General features: G+C 44.5%; 1 protein-coding gene across 15 annotated transcripts in view; it reads left to right on the forward strand.

Moving 5' to 3' along the window:
• Positions 1 to 15,801, forward strand: part of BCAS3 (BCAS3 microtubule associated cell migration factor) — a 467,771-nt gene that overhangs the window by 103,156 nt on the left and 348,814 nt on the right. For all 15 annotated transcript variants that reach the window (XM_083479822.1, XM_083479833.1, XM_083479824.1 and 12 more), the window contains one exon: positions 3,608 to 3,701. In XM_083479822.1, the coding sequence (XP_083335948.1) occupies positions 3,608 to 3,701 (94 nt within the window). The remainder of the gene's footprint in view (positions 1 to 3,607; positions 3,702 to 15,801) is intronic.

The following is a 15,801-nucleotide window of genomic DNA, read 5'->3' on the forward strand; positions in this document are numbered from 1 at the left end:
TTTGTAAGTATTTGTTACAACCGTGCTTACAAATTAACAATTTTTTGAACTTCCACCAGCACCTCCCTCAATCATCCATTTTTCTTATCTTCCCGCATTTTCTATATAACATTCTATTTAACATTATCCTTTCAACTCTAATTCTGTCTTGCAATATACCTTAAATTATCACAAAGTCTCTTTAAAACCCACTAGCGTTGTGTGTTCATCACATATAGTTTTCAGATATTCCGTGAACTTTCCCCAGTCCTCGATGAATTTTTGATCTTTCTGGTATTGAATCTCAATTTGTCGGATTCTTGGAGTTAATTCATTAGAGACCCAGATTTGATCAATTCTTGACAATGACTGATTTGGTTCCGAATAAAATGTTTTCTCTCTTGATGTACTCTCAAATAGGTTTCCTTCATGTCCAGAGCAGAACAGGGAAGTTCTAATAAATAATATTAATTAAATGTCATTTTTCATAGAGAAGGGGTCAAGTTTTTTTGGAGGGGGGGAATGCATCCTTCAGGAGAAAACTGAAAAGGGGTGGAGTAGGGATGGTAGGGTTGTCAAGCTCTTAACTGGCCCCTATTGGTTTGTTGTGATCAAGTTGCTGCTATACCTTGAAACATCTGTCTGTCTATCTACCTACCTGGGCTGGCCCTACTATTAGGCAAAATTAGCCAGTGGCCTCAGCTGCCAGTTGCCGAGGGGCAGCCATTTCCTCCAGCCATTTCTGTTGGTGGACGGAGCCACACAGTCCGTCCTAAGCTCCCTAAACTAGTCTGCTGCCCCAGCTGCAGCAGCATGTCACCAGTGTTGGAAGTAAAATTCAGCTGCCAGTCTCACTGGTCCCTGTGCAGGGAAGCAGGGAGAGGGTGCCATCTTGTCCCTCGCACCAGGGAGCAAATGGCTTGGGCCAGCCTTATTACCATACTTACCTTCCTCCTTTTGTGCAGCATCCCAAATGAAAACGCCATTCTGCGCTCAGAAGTCACGATAGAATCACAACCCAGGGGTTTGATTCCTCATCATCAGGGGATGAGGGCGAGGACTCTGAAGCAGAAGAGACAAGGGCGTGCAGGGCCAGTCCCAGATGTGCTACTGTCAGATGAACCTGCAAGGCCAGCACCGATCCTAGATTGAGAATGTGACACTGTCTGCCTCTGACTCGGAGGCTCCACTACAGAAGTAGCAGTAAGACCCAAGGCTCCTCTGCTCTGTCACAGCAGCAGATCAGCAGAGAGGGCTGGGCTTCTTTAAGCAGAATAGCATCTTGCAGCACAGGTGGGGCTAACAATCAGGCTGCACCTGCTCTTACTCCTACAGAAGGCCTCAGGTTTAGCTTTCTCCTTTTTGGAGCAACTTCAGAGCTCTGTTTCCCAGGACACAACCTGGACTTTGCATCCAGCCTGAACCTTTCTTGTGTATTGTGCATTGCCTGAGGCTTGCCCACCTTGCCTTGCTTTGCACCACAGGTGGCTCTTACCTGGCTGCATTGCAGTACACAACAGTAACAAGGTATGTTGTCTCTGGTTGAGTTTATCCACCAAATGGCCATGGATGAGCTACCAGTTTTATTCTGAAACATTTACCTTGGAAAATGTTTCTGTGCTACTTATTCTTCCTTAGATGGTTGGCACAGGCAGAGGATGTTGCATGTTCATGTTTATAGTGTTGTACAACTGTTTGGAAGAAGGAAATGGATGAGTACAGTGGTGCCGAGGGTTGGGTGGGCCTGGAAATGCTATCCTTGAGCAGGAACAGGCAATGCAGGGCTGTCACTATCCAGCAGCAGCAGCAGCACCATATTGACGCCTAGCTCCTCTCCCTGTAATGTGGAGCCACATGGCCCTGTTGTGTGTTTCCCCCACTTCTCTCCAGCATTGTTGGTTTCATAACTACATGGTAGGGAGAAAGGGTGGAGGAAACTGGTGCCGTGGTTCAGCCTCCATTGGAAGATATTTGGGTTGGTTGGAAGCGATTCCTTTGCTAGAAAGGTTAAAGCCTGCAGCCTGCTAGATGTTGCTAGACTCCATCTCCCATTAGCCCCAGCTAGCCAGGATGGCCAGTAGCCAGAGTAAATTGGACTTGTAACCCAGTAATGTTTACAGGGCTTCAAGTTCCCTGCACCTGGTGTAGAACGTGCCATTTTTTTCTGTCTTTACTTTCTGTGTAGAGTTTCTTCTGAACGTGACAGTATAAAAACAGGTAACTTTGTATTGTGGTACAGGAAGGGCAAGATTATAAGAGTTTCTCAAACCACATAATCAGGAAAAAACTCTATAGGGTGTGGGGAAAATACAAAAACTTGTTAGAAAGGAAAACACCTATGTGGTTGTCACCAACAGAAGCCATAGCAAGGAAAAAGAATTATACACAGACAAATTGGAGTACATTATAGAGACTTGCTAACAGTCACTGGGGAGGAATATAAATTGAAAGAGTATGGAGAGATAAAGGATCAGGTGTTAGATTTGTTAAGTTACCATCAGTTGAATGCATCATTTAAGTTAGATAAAAAATGTTGATTTGCGGAACAAAACTTGTAGCTTGAAAGAGTTATTAGGCTCCAGGGTTAAAATATTATCTAAAATGTATAATTTATTACTTGAGTGGGACACAAAGGACAAAATGGTGAAATCATCGATAAGTTGGGCCAGAGACGTGGGACAAAACATTGATTTTGCATTATGGGAACAACCGAGGAAATTAAATTTAACGTTTATGGCATGCTACACACTAAGCGGAAAACTCATGAAGATGATGCACAGGTGGTATTTGATGCCAAACAATGTCAAAATCAACAAAGGGTAACTGTTGGAAATGTAAGGCGGCAGAGGGATCCTTTTACCACATGTGGTGGTCGTGTAGCATAATTTAAAATTATTGGGAAATGATCTATAATGAACTTTAAAAAATGTTTAAAAAATCATTTCCTAAAAATTCAGAAGCATTTTTGTTGGGTTTAATAACAACAGAAGTTACCAACAAAAGAGAGAAATGCGTTCCTGTGTGTGGCAACAGCTGCCCGTGTGTTATTAGCACAAAAATGGAAAACAGATAAGGTGCCAACAAAAGAAGAATGGCATATCAAATTGTTAGAATATGTGGAGGTGGGGGGATGACCATTAGAATAAGAAATCAAAATGGTAAAAGACATAAGGAGGACTGGATAGTTTTTACTGAGTATATGAAAAAGTATTATAAGCAGACAATCAGTCTAGAAGGATGGTAAGATTCTCAGCAGTGTAAGAAATAACTAGAGTTAAAATAAGGAGTTGCGATAGACGGGCTGAACCAAGAAAACACAAGAAAAGGAGGAGATATAAGGAACCATGGAAGGAGAGGATGGGAAGTCAGTCAAGGAATGTGTTCTGTTTTTCTGTTATTTCTAAATTTCTATTTTATTTATTTATTTCAGAGATTCTTCTCTTTTCATAATATTTTTGTTTATACCTTGCCTGTATTGAAATATATCAGAAATGCAAATAAATGCATCACACACACACACACACACACACACACACACGTAACTTTGCCACAACCCTTGGACTGTGAATGTAAAGAGGATAAAATGCAGGTACGCCACTCTTTTTCTATTCTTTCCGTTACTGCGCAGGTGCTGGTAAGCGAGGACTCGGACAGCGATGGCATTGTGGCTCACTTCCCAGCACACGAGAAGCCCATCTGCTGCATGTCTTTCAACCCTAGTGGTAAGTGACTTGTTTGCTCTTCGTCTCATCATATTCTGCTTGCTACAAACACGGGGGTGAGGGTGTAGCCTTCTGTTACTGTGGTTCTCGATGCAGTCTTGCTGGAAATCCCAGTCCAAGAAAGTCGGATGCTATTTCCATTTGTCAGTGGCCAAAGACATGGGCATGGTGTGGGGTTGCAGACATATAATCCTTGAGGAGGGATGCAGCTCAAGCGTAGAGCCCCTGCTTTGCCTGCTGAAGGCCCCAGGTTCAGTTGCTGGAATCTCCAGGTAAGGCTGGGAATATTCCCTGTCTAAAACCCAGAAGAATCACTGCCAGTCAGTGAGGACAACATTGAGCTAAATCAGACATAGGCAAACTCGGCCCTCCAGATGTTTTGAGACAACAATTCCCATCATCCCTGACCACTGGTCCTGTTAGCTAGGGATGATGGGAGTTGTAGTCCCAAAACATCTGGAGGGCCGAGTTTGCCTATGCCTGAGCTAGATGAACCCATTGCATAAGCCAGCTCCCTATGTTCATGAGTAAGGGATGGGGGACCAGCAGCCCTCCAGATGTTACTGACTCCAGCTCCCATGGCCCCTGACTGACTGGGATTGATAGAAGCTGGAGTCCTACGGCACATGGTTCCCCATATCTGCCACTGGGGAAGGAAGACATGACTTTGTAGCCTGCTGTCCATCTTCTTACCATGCTGAGATATTGGAAGCATTATATCTGAACTGGGTCAAGAAATTACATCCAATATCTGTAGGAAATGGGCATTAATGTATCTGAAAAGTTAGGTTAATAAAAGGTTTCCTCATCCGTTATATTCCAGTTGGAACAGGCGTCACACGCAGAGAGATTTTTCTTGTTTTATTTCTTGAGGTTTGTGCAAATATTCTCATAGATTTGACACCACTTATCCTTTTGCACTTAATGCTTAACCTGGAGATGTAACTTGGACTTCTTTCTTAGTGCCCCCCCCCCCGGTGATGGGTGGGGAGAGAAGTGATCTGAAAATGATATTTAAAGCCTCAAAGAAAGCACCTTTGCCCCTCTCCTTCCTACTTTCAGCTGAATAAGGCTTGTGGGCAGGTAGAATGCATCCTGTCCGTGTAATCTCGTCCAGCCGACAGCATAACTTGTTTATTACCCTTCCTACGACAAGAGTAATAACTTTTTGATTGACTGCATGGCGGTCAGTGAAACAGGGTCCATGGAAGATCAAGAGCTTCCGCTTGCCTAAATTAATGAGTTTTAAAGTGAATTAAAATGCCTCGAAGAGGTTTGGGATGAAATCACATTTCAGAGAACAAAAACGGAATGGATGTCCTCTCTTTCCCCTGCTTACAGTGGCTAGTTGGACTTACGCTTGACAGCCCATCTGTTATGTCAGAACTCCTTAATAACTGTGTGTGGCTCAGAGTTCTGTTGCTCTTACTGCTTGTGACAGGAGATAGTGGTGGGGAAAGGGGAAGCTGTGTTTTAATCATAGCATTTGTAGATCTTGCCATGTATTTCTGTATAGGGCTTCTGCACTTGTGTTCCCCATTTCCAGCACCTGCCTCTGCCTACCACAGTTTTCGAACTGGGATGTAGACTTGCTAAGGAGGTGTAAACCAGCTTTGCAAAAGAAGTTAAAAATCAACACCCTCCCATTTGTTAGCATGCTTGTTTGTCAACACTTTCATTCATTTATTCAAAGCATTTTTATCCTGCTCCTCAGTTGAAAAGGGCTCCCCTTACATTTATCTGTGATGAGACCTTCCCTGCCCTCAAGCTTGCAATCTAAAACATTGTTGTTGGCACCCATCTGTCTCAGGAGACAATGGAGCGCACCTCTGGGGGTGAAGACAAACCACTGGAGAATCACAGCGCCTGCTGTGGCTGCAGAGACTGGTAACTCATAACTTCTGCCCCCAGCATTGTTTTCGCTGTGTTGGATTAAAAACAAACTTTTAGAAAATAGATGATCAACAATTTATTTTTCTCTACCCTTTCCTTCAAGAGCTCACATCAGCACACACAGGAAGACCCCATTTAATTAATTCATTGGGGTGATTTTGGGCCTGCCCTTCCACTCCAATTCTAGAGCACAAGGTGGCTTACAAAAAAGTAACCACTACCAAATAATTCATCACTTAAAAAAAATAAATTACACTTGGCCCTCTAGATGCTGTTGGACTCCAACTCCCATTATTCCTGACCATTGGCTGTGCTGGCTAGGGCTGGTGGGAACTGGGAGTCCATCAGCATCTGGAGAACATAATTCGGAGAGCTGCAGGTCTTCCGTCCTTGCAATTTACAAGTACATTAGAGCAATAATGCCGGTGTCCTTAGAATGACCCTGCGAGGTAAGCTAGACTGAAAGAGCTCATGGTCCAAGGTCATCCGGGGAGTTTCAGCAGCAATTCAAATGCAGCAGCAATTCAAACCAATAGCCCTGTAATGTAAGCTAGGCTGAAAGAGCTCCTGGCCCAGGGTCATCTGGGGAGTTTAGCAGCAGTTTGAATGCAGCAACAATTCCAACCCATGCTGGTCCAGATCCTGCCACCCGCTGACTTTTACTTTGCCAGAGGCCACCCAGTGAGTCAAAAGGTGCGTTTGCACCCTGGTATGTGAGATCCACAGCCAAACACCACAGGATTTTTTTCCCTATTAAAAGTTTCATTAGGCGGAATTAAGCCTTGAATCATCTCCCTTATTTAAAGAGGTCCAAACAGTTTACAAACATCACGGATGCTTACAGTGACCCTGATAGAAACACATCTGACCTGTAAATGTAAATCCACAAGTTCTCCTCGACCAAAGGCGCCTCGGACTACAGTTTGGGAGGTCGTCACAGACGGGAGGAACCTACACCATAGGAGGCTGGTTGATTAAGATGTTTATGAATTGGCCTCCAAGCTCTTAATGTTGTACATGACGCTCTGCCAGGAATTCTAAGTGTGTGTAATCTTGATAACAAGAGGAGGAGGGGAAAGGATTAAATTGTTATCCAGTAGAATCAATTGCTCCATCTTAGGCCAGGCTAGACTAAACGGGCGATTTGTCTAGCCTCCGGTCTCCAGGATCTGGGCAAGCAACTCCTGTATTATTGAGCGTACATTATTAAAAGACATCTTGTAATTTAGGTTGGAATTGAGCAAGCTGCTGAGCTAATAACGGCAAAAGTTATTGAAGTAATTGTGTCTGTCCTGTCTGTTTCCACCACAAGCGGTTTAATAGGACATCAGTTTTATGTGGTCTGCTGGGCCTGAGTTGTTTTGGAATTTTCCTACAGTTCCACAGGTTCCTGAGTAAGACAGGGTTTTCCTAAGGTGGCATCAATTAGGACCTGCTGCAAAGGTTAGGGTTCATCACCTAATCCAAGGGTGAGGAACATCTGTGGCTCTATCTTGCTGCCTTCAGTTTGCTCTACGGGGACAATGCAGTTGGCCTACCAGGCAGTTGTCTTCAGGTTTTATCAAGATTACATATGACAAGCAACCTTGATCATTCTGATGCTGTACATATACTGTACGTGGCCCTTGGAGGCTGGAGAGGAGCACTCGGCTGGGCCACGCTGGGGCACCTGATTCACGCCCCCTCAAAAATTGTGTGCTTGGGGCTGTGGCCTCCCTGGTACCCACTCCCCGCGCTATACCCCTGTGTCACACCGATTCTTAGCCTTGCACACAGAGAGAGCTTAGCCGTATGTGGAGAGCCTCTGGCCCTCCAGTTGTTGCTGAACTACAGCTGCCATCATCCTTGGCCATTGGCATCTGGAGGGGCCAAACCTTATTGTTGCTTCCAGGGAGTTGGGGTTATTGGACAGAGAGTGGGGAACTGACTTCCCAGAGGAAATGTCATAGGTTCCAGCAACACACATCATCACAAAGGTTGTTGCTGTGTATTGCAGGATTTCAGAGTTTGTTTCTGTGCAGGAAATCATAGCATGTGATATGACTCATGAAACCCATGCAATAGAGATTATCACCCCCTCCATGTCGTTTTCTTCATGGCCTGTTTTTTTTTTTTTAAGTCTTTGCTGTCCCGATTCCTTGGCTCATGTAGGGTTTATATTGCCCCGAGTAGCATTTATGAACAGACCGCTTCGAAGCCTGTTTATATAATGCCATTAGCACTTAACTGTTAGCAATTATACAGGCCCTGCAAAGCTATTTTCATAGGCTGTATAATAGGGCTCTTAAAAGCAGCGGCGCTACTTGTTAAAAAGGTATTCTAGTGAATTTTGGAGAAGTCCATAAAACATCGATATAAGGAGAACTTTTCATGCCTGATAATGCAGAGATGGAGTGGAAAGGAAGGGCATGGGGGGGGGCATGAGCTGCCAAGTCTAACCTCTTCTCTAGACTAAGTGGCTTTAGGTAAACTGCTGTCCCCTCAGCCTTCTTAAGTACAATCTGGAGATAATTAGCTGTGGCCTACTTTAAAGTTGTGTTGTGAGGAATGCTGAGCAGTGCATAGAACACCCTCCAATGCCCTGAGTATTATGGGGTATGCTTAAAAGGCCCCTCTTCCTATAGTGTGATTTTTTATTTTTTTACAACAGCCTCCCCACCTATATGTTGTTATATTTGCTATGAGAATGGCTATGCCTATTCCCTGTCCTTATTTTGCTCTGTGATATGTTGGAGAGTACAGTTAGGGCTCACTACTGATGCCTGCCCTGGGGTCATCTTTGAAAAGGTGGCTGGGTCCAGGAGTTGTCATTTTAACTCCCCACGATGCCCTGGGGTGACGCCATGTCTAGGGCACATGACGTGCAAAGTTAAAGTTTTAACATGCAAAGTTAAAATAGTCATAATAATAACAATTTAAACAATAATAATTATTTATCTGCTGCCCATCTGACTGGGTTGCCCCAGCCACTCTGGGCGGCTTCCAGCAAACTATAAAACCACAGTAGGACACCACACGTTAAAAACTTCCCTACGCAGAGCTACATAGTGGTTCCCCCACAAAGACTCTCAGGGCTGCATAGTTAGGTAAATCAGTTCAGGTCGGCTATAGGACACTCTGCTAAAGACGTCCTCAAACATGAGCTAGTTCAGCCCTTCTGGAAACAAGAGGACAAGATTGAGAGATCTATCTATCTATTTATTTATTTTAAATGCTGTAAACGGGACACGTACAGCATACCAGTGAGTTGGGGGGAACGGGAGACAAGGCTTCTTTGGCTGCTCAGTATGCAACGTGCTGTGTATGGGATCTATTCATAGAAGCTGAAATTAAAGGACGCCGTTAAAATGCTGTTGTGAACCAGCCAGTCCGACAGCTGCATTGAGTTTGTTTTTCAATTTCCCACTGCCTTTCTTGTTTATTAGCTGTGACTCTGAGGTCAGAATTAAAACAAACATTTTAATGGCAGCATTTACAGCGTTGGCAGTGGGCACCCCCTGGCTCGGCGCTGTGATCTGGAGTGGTGGTGGTGAGCCGTATGGGTGGCGCATGACATGCCCCTCCAGACTTTAAACATTGTCGCAACTGGAGAAACCTCCCCCACTTCTCCCTCTCAACCGCCCCCCCCCCCGTGCTGTACATTGCCAGTAAATCACATATCTGATAAGAATCGCACAATCTGGACTTTTCAGTCCAGAGGAACTGGCTACGCTTGAATTTTGTTTCAGGGGGCCCCAGGAGGGGGAAAATAAATGTATATGTACACATTTTTTCCTCCCAACCCTACACATTCCCATGGTTTGCCCTGACAGATAATCTAAGATTTGCAAGCTTTGTAAGACAATTGCAACTGAAGGTACTTAAGGGTTCAGGTAGATGTACTCCTGTGCTGTCATGCTGCTACGGAAGAAGATATTTCTGGATCAGATCAAAGACCCATTTAGTACAGCACCCCGTGCTCCCAGTAGCCCCCAAACAGGATGTGCTTGGGAAGCCACCAGACAGAATGTGAGGGCCATAGCCTTCTCCTGCTGCTGTTCCCCTGAAGGTAGCATATACTCATCATAACTAGGAGCTACTGATAGCATCAACCTCTATTACAGTGGTACCTTGGGTTACATATGCTTCAGGTTACAGACTCCGCTAACCCAGAAATAGTACCTCGGGTTAAGAACTTTGCTTCAGGATGAGAACAGAAATCATGCTCTGGCGGCATGGCAGCAGCAGGAGGCCCCATTAGCTAAAGTACCTCAGGTCAAGAACAGTTTCAGGTTAAGAACGGACCTCTGGAACGAATTAAGTTCTTAACCCAAGGTACCACTGTAATTGCGTGGCTCCATTGGGAAAGCAAAGTGTATACTCTCTCTCTCTCCTCTTTTTCACTCTCTGGTGTGGGGCTGGTGGCTGATCCCTGAGAGAGAGGAGACCAGAGGGGGTGGTACTCAGAAATAAAAATGTGTCCACGGGCCCCAAAAGCTTGTTTACCCTTTAGCCAAGAACTAATGCAAACTGTGTGTGTGTGTGTGTGTGTGTGTGTGTGTGTGTGTGTGTGTGTGTAACAGAATCCCTTAGCCAGGATTGATCAGATGTGGCAAATAAGGTGTTGAGTCCTGGAAAGGGATGTAGTTTTCCTAACAAGTGGAATGCAGCCACTTCATTTTCTGGCAGCCAGACCCATGGCATGGTCTTGCAAGCGGAGTGTTAAGATGACAGCTTGGTGTCCAAAGTAAATCTTCCATCCTGAGTCAACTTTGGAATAGCCCAGATTTTCTGGCACAACGCACTACTTCCACTGAGTCACCAGAAGGCCAGTCTTTTATTTGCCGTAACCAAAATGCGACCGACTGAGCCACGTTCTTTCCACAAGCCGGCAGCACTTGAGAAGCCCCCCTGTAACATGTGCCCAGCTGTGGCTGTCAGCACAAACACAAATCTAAGGATGTGTAAACCTTTGTCCCTTCCTATTTGCAAACATTTCAGCTTTCCCACGCGATGGCACCTCACATAGGACTTTCCCCAGCTGTCTTGTTGGTTACCTGTTTGCAAGTAAGGCAAGTGATCAGGCAGGGTGATTTTTGCAATCTGGAAGGGAGTTACTTTTTACTTCAGATGCTGATCATGCTGCACTGACTTACAGAGTAGGTAAATAGACTGGTAACACTTTTTTTTTCTAGGCTGTTAAGGTCAATGCCTAGACTGCTGTTTTGGCAGACAGCCTTACTGTCCTCTTGCATCATCAAGCAACAGCCATCACTGCAGTGAGATCAGTGCTCCAGCTCTGGCATGTGCTGTGGTTCCCTGTCATGGAGAGAGCATAGCTCAGTAGCTGAAAGGGATGTTGGAGCATTCCACCAGAAATGGAAACATTAGCAGAAATCGTCACAATTCACATGTTTCTCCGAGATGAGGCATGGAAATCCTGCAAGTGAATGCAAACAGTATATATGCTAGCATGGTTTTGACTCCACAGTAACATTTATGGACTGGCTGGATGCAAAGGAGAGGTGGGAGGCACCAGCTGAGGAACCCCCAAGGGAATTTAAGGACTAGTGGGAATGCAATCAGCATCTACCACAGAACAAATTTTGATGGTATAATGGGGAGTTTTCTTGTAATTTTTTGGCACGTTTGCTGTAGAAGTAGCTGTTGTAGTAGAATGATTATTACTTCCAGTGGCAGAAGCAATATTTCAGCTTTCAATTTTTAATGCCGAAGCTTAACCCAGAGCTATAAATGTTACGATTTGAGTTAAACATTAGTGCAGTGGTAGATAAACATACATTCTGTGTTGCCACTAGCACTGCTCTCGTGGTTTCCCTCGCTTAGCAGCTTCACAATGAATTAAATCTTGTACTGACTATTCTCCAGGTTCAGCTTTCCAGGTAGAAGTTAGCAATTTTGAAGGTGCAGAAACATTTTCCACACTTCTTATTTCCACTGATCATTCAGATAGTCACCTCCCCACCTCATTTCCTTTGGCTACTGTTGCTTCCTCACTCCAGAAACAATCATACAGGTTATGATTCCCAGCCAGGAATCACACAGCAAATGGAACGATGTCACAGTGCAGCCTGGAATCTGGAAGGGACCCTAAGGGTCAATAGCGAACCATATTTGATTACATCTTGACGTCACCACGGGCAAATGAGAGCAGAGGAAATGAAAAACCAAATGCTTTTAGCAAGGAGCACTGGGAAATCACCAAGATGGGGCAGGTATCTTTCAGAGCAGCAGAAAATCTTTGCAAAAACTGAGTCAGTTGGGCTCCAACATGAAGCTGCATATTTAACTCAGCACTTTTGTTTTCTTGTCTGAGATATAGGCACTGATGGGCAGATAATGACAATGGGCAAGCAACTGAACTAGGAGCAAATGTGGGGAGGTCATTATTTGGGGGCAGAGGCAGGGACGTGGCGAAGAGTTCTGTGCAAATGGGAAGAAGGAAGAAGATTCCATGGCCTGACTAGGAAGTTAGGATGTCATTCCAACTGTGTACTGACCACATGAATGAATAAAGGCTGAAAGCCAAGTCCTTAATATGGAGACAGAGGGAGAGGAAGGGAGACAGGAAATACCACAGGCTGAGTAAGGATCAACATTAATGGGAAAGATATTATTTTATTTATTTATTATTACAATTATTTATATCCCGCCTTTCAGGATACAACTAAACATTAAGCTACATTAAAACACACACACACACACACACACACACACACACACACACACACAATCAGCAAAGTCAACTTATTAAAAGGCACCAGGGTACTTGGTAGCAGATGGTTCCTATGGAGGTTGGGTACCCAATTGGCGCCATGGAAGATAAGACTATCAGTGGCTACTAGCCACAATGACTCTGCTCTGCCTCCACAGTCAAAGATTGGAAGAAGAAGAAGAAGAAGAAGAAGAAGAAGCCGCCGCCGCCACTCTGGGAGGCTTCCAACAAAGACCAAAAATACACTAAGATGTCACACATTTAAAACTCCCCTGAACAGGGCTGCCTTCAGAAATGCTTCTGAATACCAGTTTCTGGAAACCACAGCGGTGGGGGAACACTTTCCCACATGCATCTGCTTGGCCACTTTGAGAACAGGATGCTGGACTAGATAGACCATTGGCTGGATCCAGCAGGCTCTTCTTATGTTCTTACCTGCTGCTTCATCTTGACTGATATCCTTCCCACAAGGAAGCTGGTGGCATAACAGCCCCGTTGCAAGAGAGGAGAGAGTCCCTCTGAAGCAGGCTTTAGCTTAGAACTTTAAGCTGCGAAGATGGATAGAGGAATGGTGTTGGTCCATCACACAAGTGATGCCTCTCAACCCAGCCTTTGCCAAACCTGCGAGCAGGATGCGAGCACAAGAGCAATTTCTCCCTGCTGTGGTTTCCAGCAAATGATACTCAGAAGCATTAGTGTCTCTGACTATGGAGGCAGAGCATAGTTATTGTGGCTAGTAGCCTTCAATAATTCTCTCCTCCATGAATTTGTCTAATCCTTTGTTAAAGCCATCTAGGTTGGTGACCATCACTCCCTTCTAGATTTTCTTTGCGGCCAGAGACATGTCCAGCACCTGAGACATTAAAATGCACTTGGAAGATCTGGTTCACTTTCAAAAGCCTAGTGTCCAGTAAATATGTGTTTTTCCGTTGTAATGTAGTAAATAATTGATCTTCCCTTCCACAGGCGTCACTCCTGCAGGCCGAGAGCTGTGAAAGGCAACACGTCTAATTTTTAAGCAGCAGCCCCCTCTTTGGCTCAGAGAGAGCTTTTCCACCCATTAATAACAGGGAAAATTAATGTTAGGCCTGCAGTAAAACAGATTAAACTGTGTACCCCTGTGGATGCCTGACTGCACCTCTAACAGAGCTGAAATTCCTCTGGTTAGTTAAATGTGGTATATTGAAATACGATGGTGGTCTTGGGTTAATAGTTAAAGAAGTTTAAATTGGAATTTTCTCCGCAGAAGTGTTTTCCCATTTATCAAAGTAAGTGGGGTTGGGGGCGGGGTTGTTAGATCGTTGAGAAGCCTCAATAATGCCTCACAGATTCTCTTCTTGGGTGACTTATCAAATTCATTTTTATGTATTTGGGGACACAAGGTTGGCAGCAACATAGCTATTTGTGAAAAATAAAGACTAGCATGGTCCAGGCTTGTTTGAACCACGGTTCCGGGATAGGTCGGTTTTTGCCCAAAATGTACCTCGGGTTAAGTACTTAATTCGTTCCGGAGGTCCGTTCTTAACCTGAAACTGTGCTTAACCTGAAGTACCACTTTAGCTAATGGGGCCTCCCGCTGCTGCCATGCCGCCGGAGCACAATTTCTGTTCTCATCCTGTAGTAAAGTTCTTAACCCAAGGTACTAATTCTGGGTTAGCGGAGTCTGCAACCTGAAGCGTATGTAACCTGAAGCGTATGTAACCCGAGGTACCACTGTATTGAAACCCCATTGCAAATTAGTCCTGTTTTTTATTTCCACATGGATTTCACAGTTGGAGCCAAGCATCATGAACCCCAAAAGGGTCTGTGTGCATGTGTATGTATGAATATAGGGAGCTCCCTTGGTCCATCATGCTCAGTATTTTCTACACAGACTGGCAGCAGCTCCCCAGGCTTTCAGGCAAGGTAGATTTTCCCAGCCCTTCCTGGAGATGCCTGAGGTTTGAATCTAGGACCTTCTGGGTGCAAAGCAGTAGTTCTACACTAGGCTATGTCTCTTGTAAGGAAGGGGTCAGCCTCCATGCTCTTTATGTCAAGTGAGGGTGTCAGTTCTGTGGTGATTGAAGAGGAATCTCCTTCTGCCCAAATTTGACAGTGATCACCAAGCTTGCTATTTGGAGGAGATAACTGCAGGCAGTTTAAGACTGGGCTGTCATGCCATAGCCCTGGAGAGTCAGATTATCTCAGAAGACCAACCCAGTGTCATTGTTGGATTCAGTAGCTCCTATATCTTCTTCCTTCTCTCCATTAAAATGTTTTTGTCCCTAAACAGCTGCTTCTTGAGCTAACCTTTCTTTATCCCATTGGCTGGCTCACCAGCCATCACTCATCTCCCTGCTAGTGTTTTCATTCTTGACTGGGCTTCATGCGTAGATTAGAGACACCACCCTTCAGTTCAACAGAAGCTCATGGAACTTCCAGGTTCAGAAACAGAAAAATTCTCATTACCTGTGGAGCAATAGCAGGAGAGGGCTGTTGCTCATTCACACTGTGTAGAGTTAAAGTGCAACCCTAACCATGTCTGCTCAGAAGTAAGTCCTGTTGAGATCAATGTTGAGATCGAAGTAGGTTTGATTGCAGCCTTAGAAGATGGCTTTGATATCAAAAGATAACTCTGTATTGTGTGAGTGACGCACTAGCCCTTTTCGTTTTCAGTACCCAAACTGAGCTCACAGCCCTCCCACATACAAAAAATCCACTCCTGGTTTTCCTCCCAAGCTTTCTTCATTTCAGCAGGTGGGAAAAAGTATTGTCGTTATTGTTAAACAATTTGGAGCCAGACACCTGTGCAGATTACTGTGACTCACCCAGAGAGCTGCTTGGTAGATTGCAATCTACTTTCTGCCCATCCTGATCTAAGCTAGTGGTCATCACCACATCTTGAGGTGGTGCGTTCTATAAATTACATGTTGTGTGAAAAATGGTCCTCTCTCAAAGTAGCCCCACCCTGTTTTGATTCACTGTTTTTAACAAACATCTTTTGAGGAGGGCAGTTCTGCACCAGGAATGATTTGAATGACCCAGGCACACCTTATAGCAAAGATGTGGCAAAATACTGCTAACTGGAAGAGGAGCAAGGCCAGAACAATAAATCATGCAGACATGACTTTGAACTTTTGAGAGACTTTAATTACTCAGGTAATTAATTTCTCATTAGCATGCAAGCAATTCCTTGTGGCTTGCTAGCATGTGTCTCAGTACACAGTGTGGAAGCAAGGGATTGGATCCAAATAAGTTGTACTTAGAGTAAACCCATTGGAATAATGTACCTGTTAGTCCTGCCCATTACTTTCAATAGCTCTGCTCTGAGTATGACTAACATGGAATACAATCCAGCTACTTTAAGGTCACCTGTGTAAAGATTCAGCTGTGTTGATGACAGAATCATGAGATTAGTACATTTGAACCTTACAGAGGTTAAGGTTAAAATAGGTTGCATGTAGCATTGGTTCTACTTAGAGTAGACCCAGTTGAATTGAAGCAATTGGCCTT

The sequence above is a fragment of the Podarcis liolepis genome (assembly GCF_965112155.1).
Source record: "Podarcis liolepis genome assembly, chromosome: 16".
Taxonomy (NCBI): domain Eukaryota; kingdom Metazoa; phylum Chordata; class Lepidosauria; order Squamata; family Lacertidae; genus Podarcis; species Podarcis liolepis.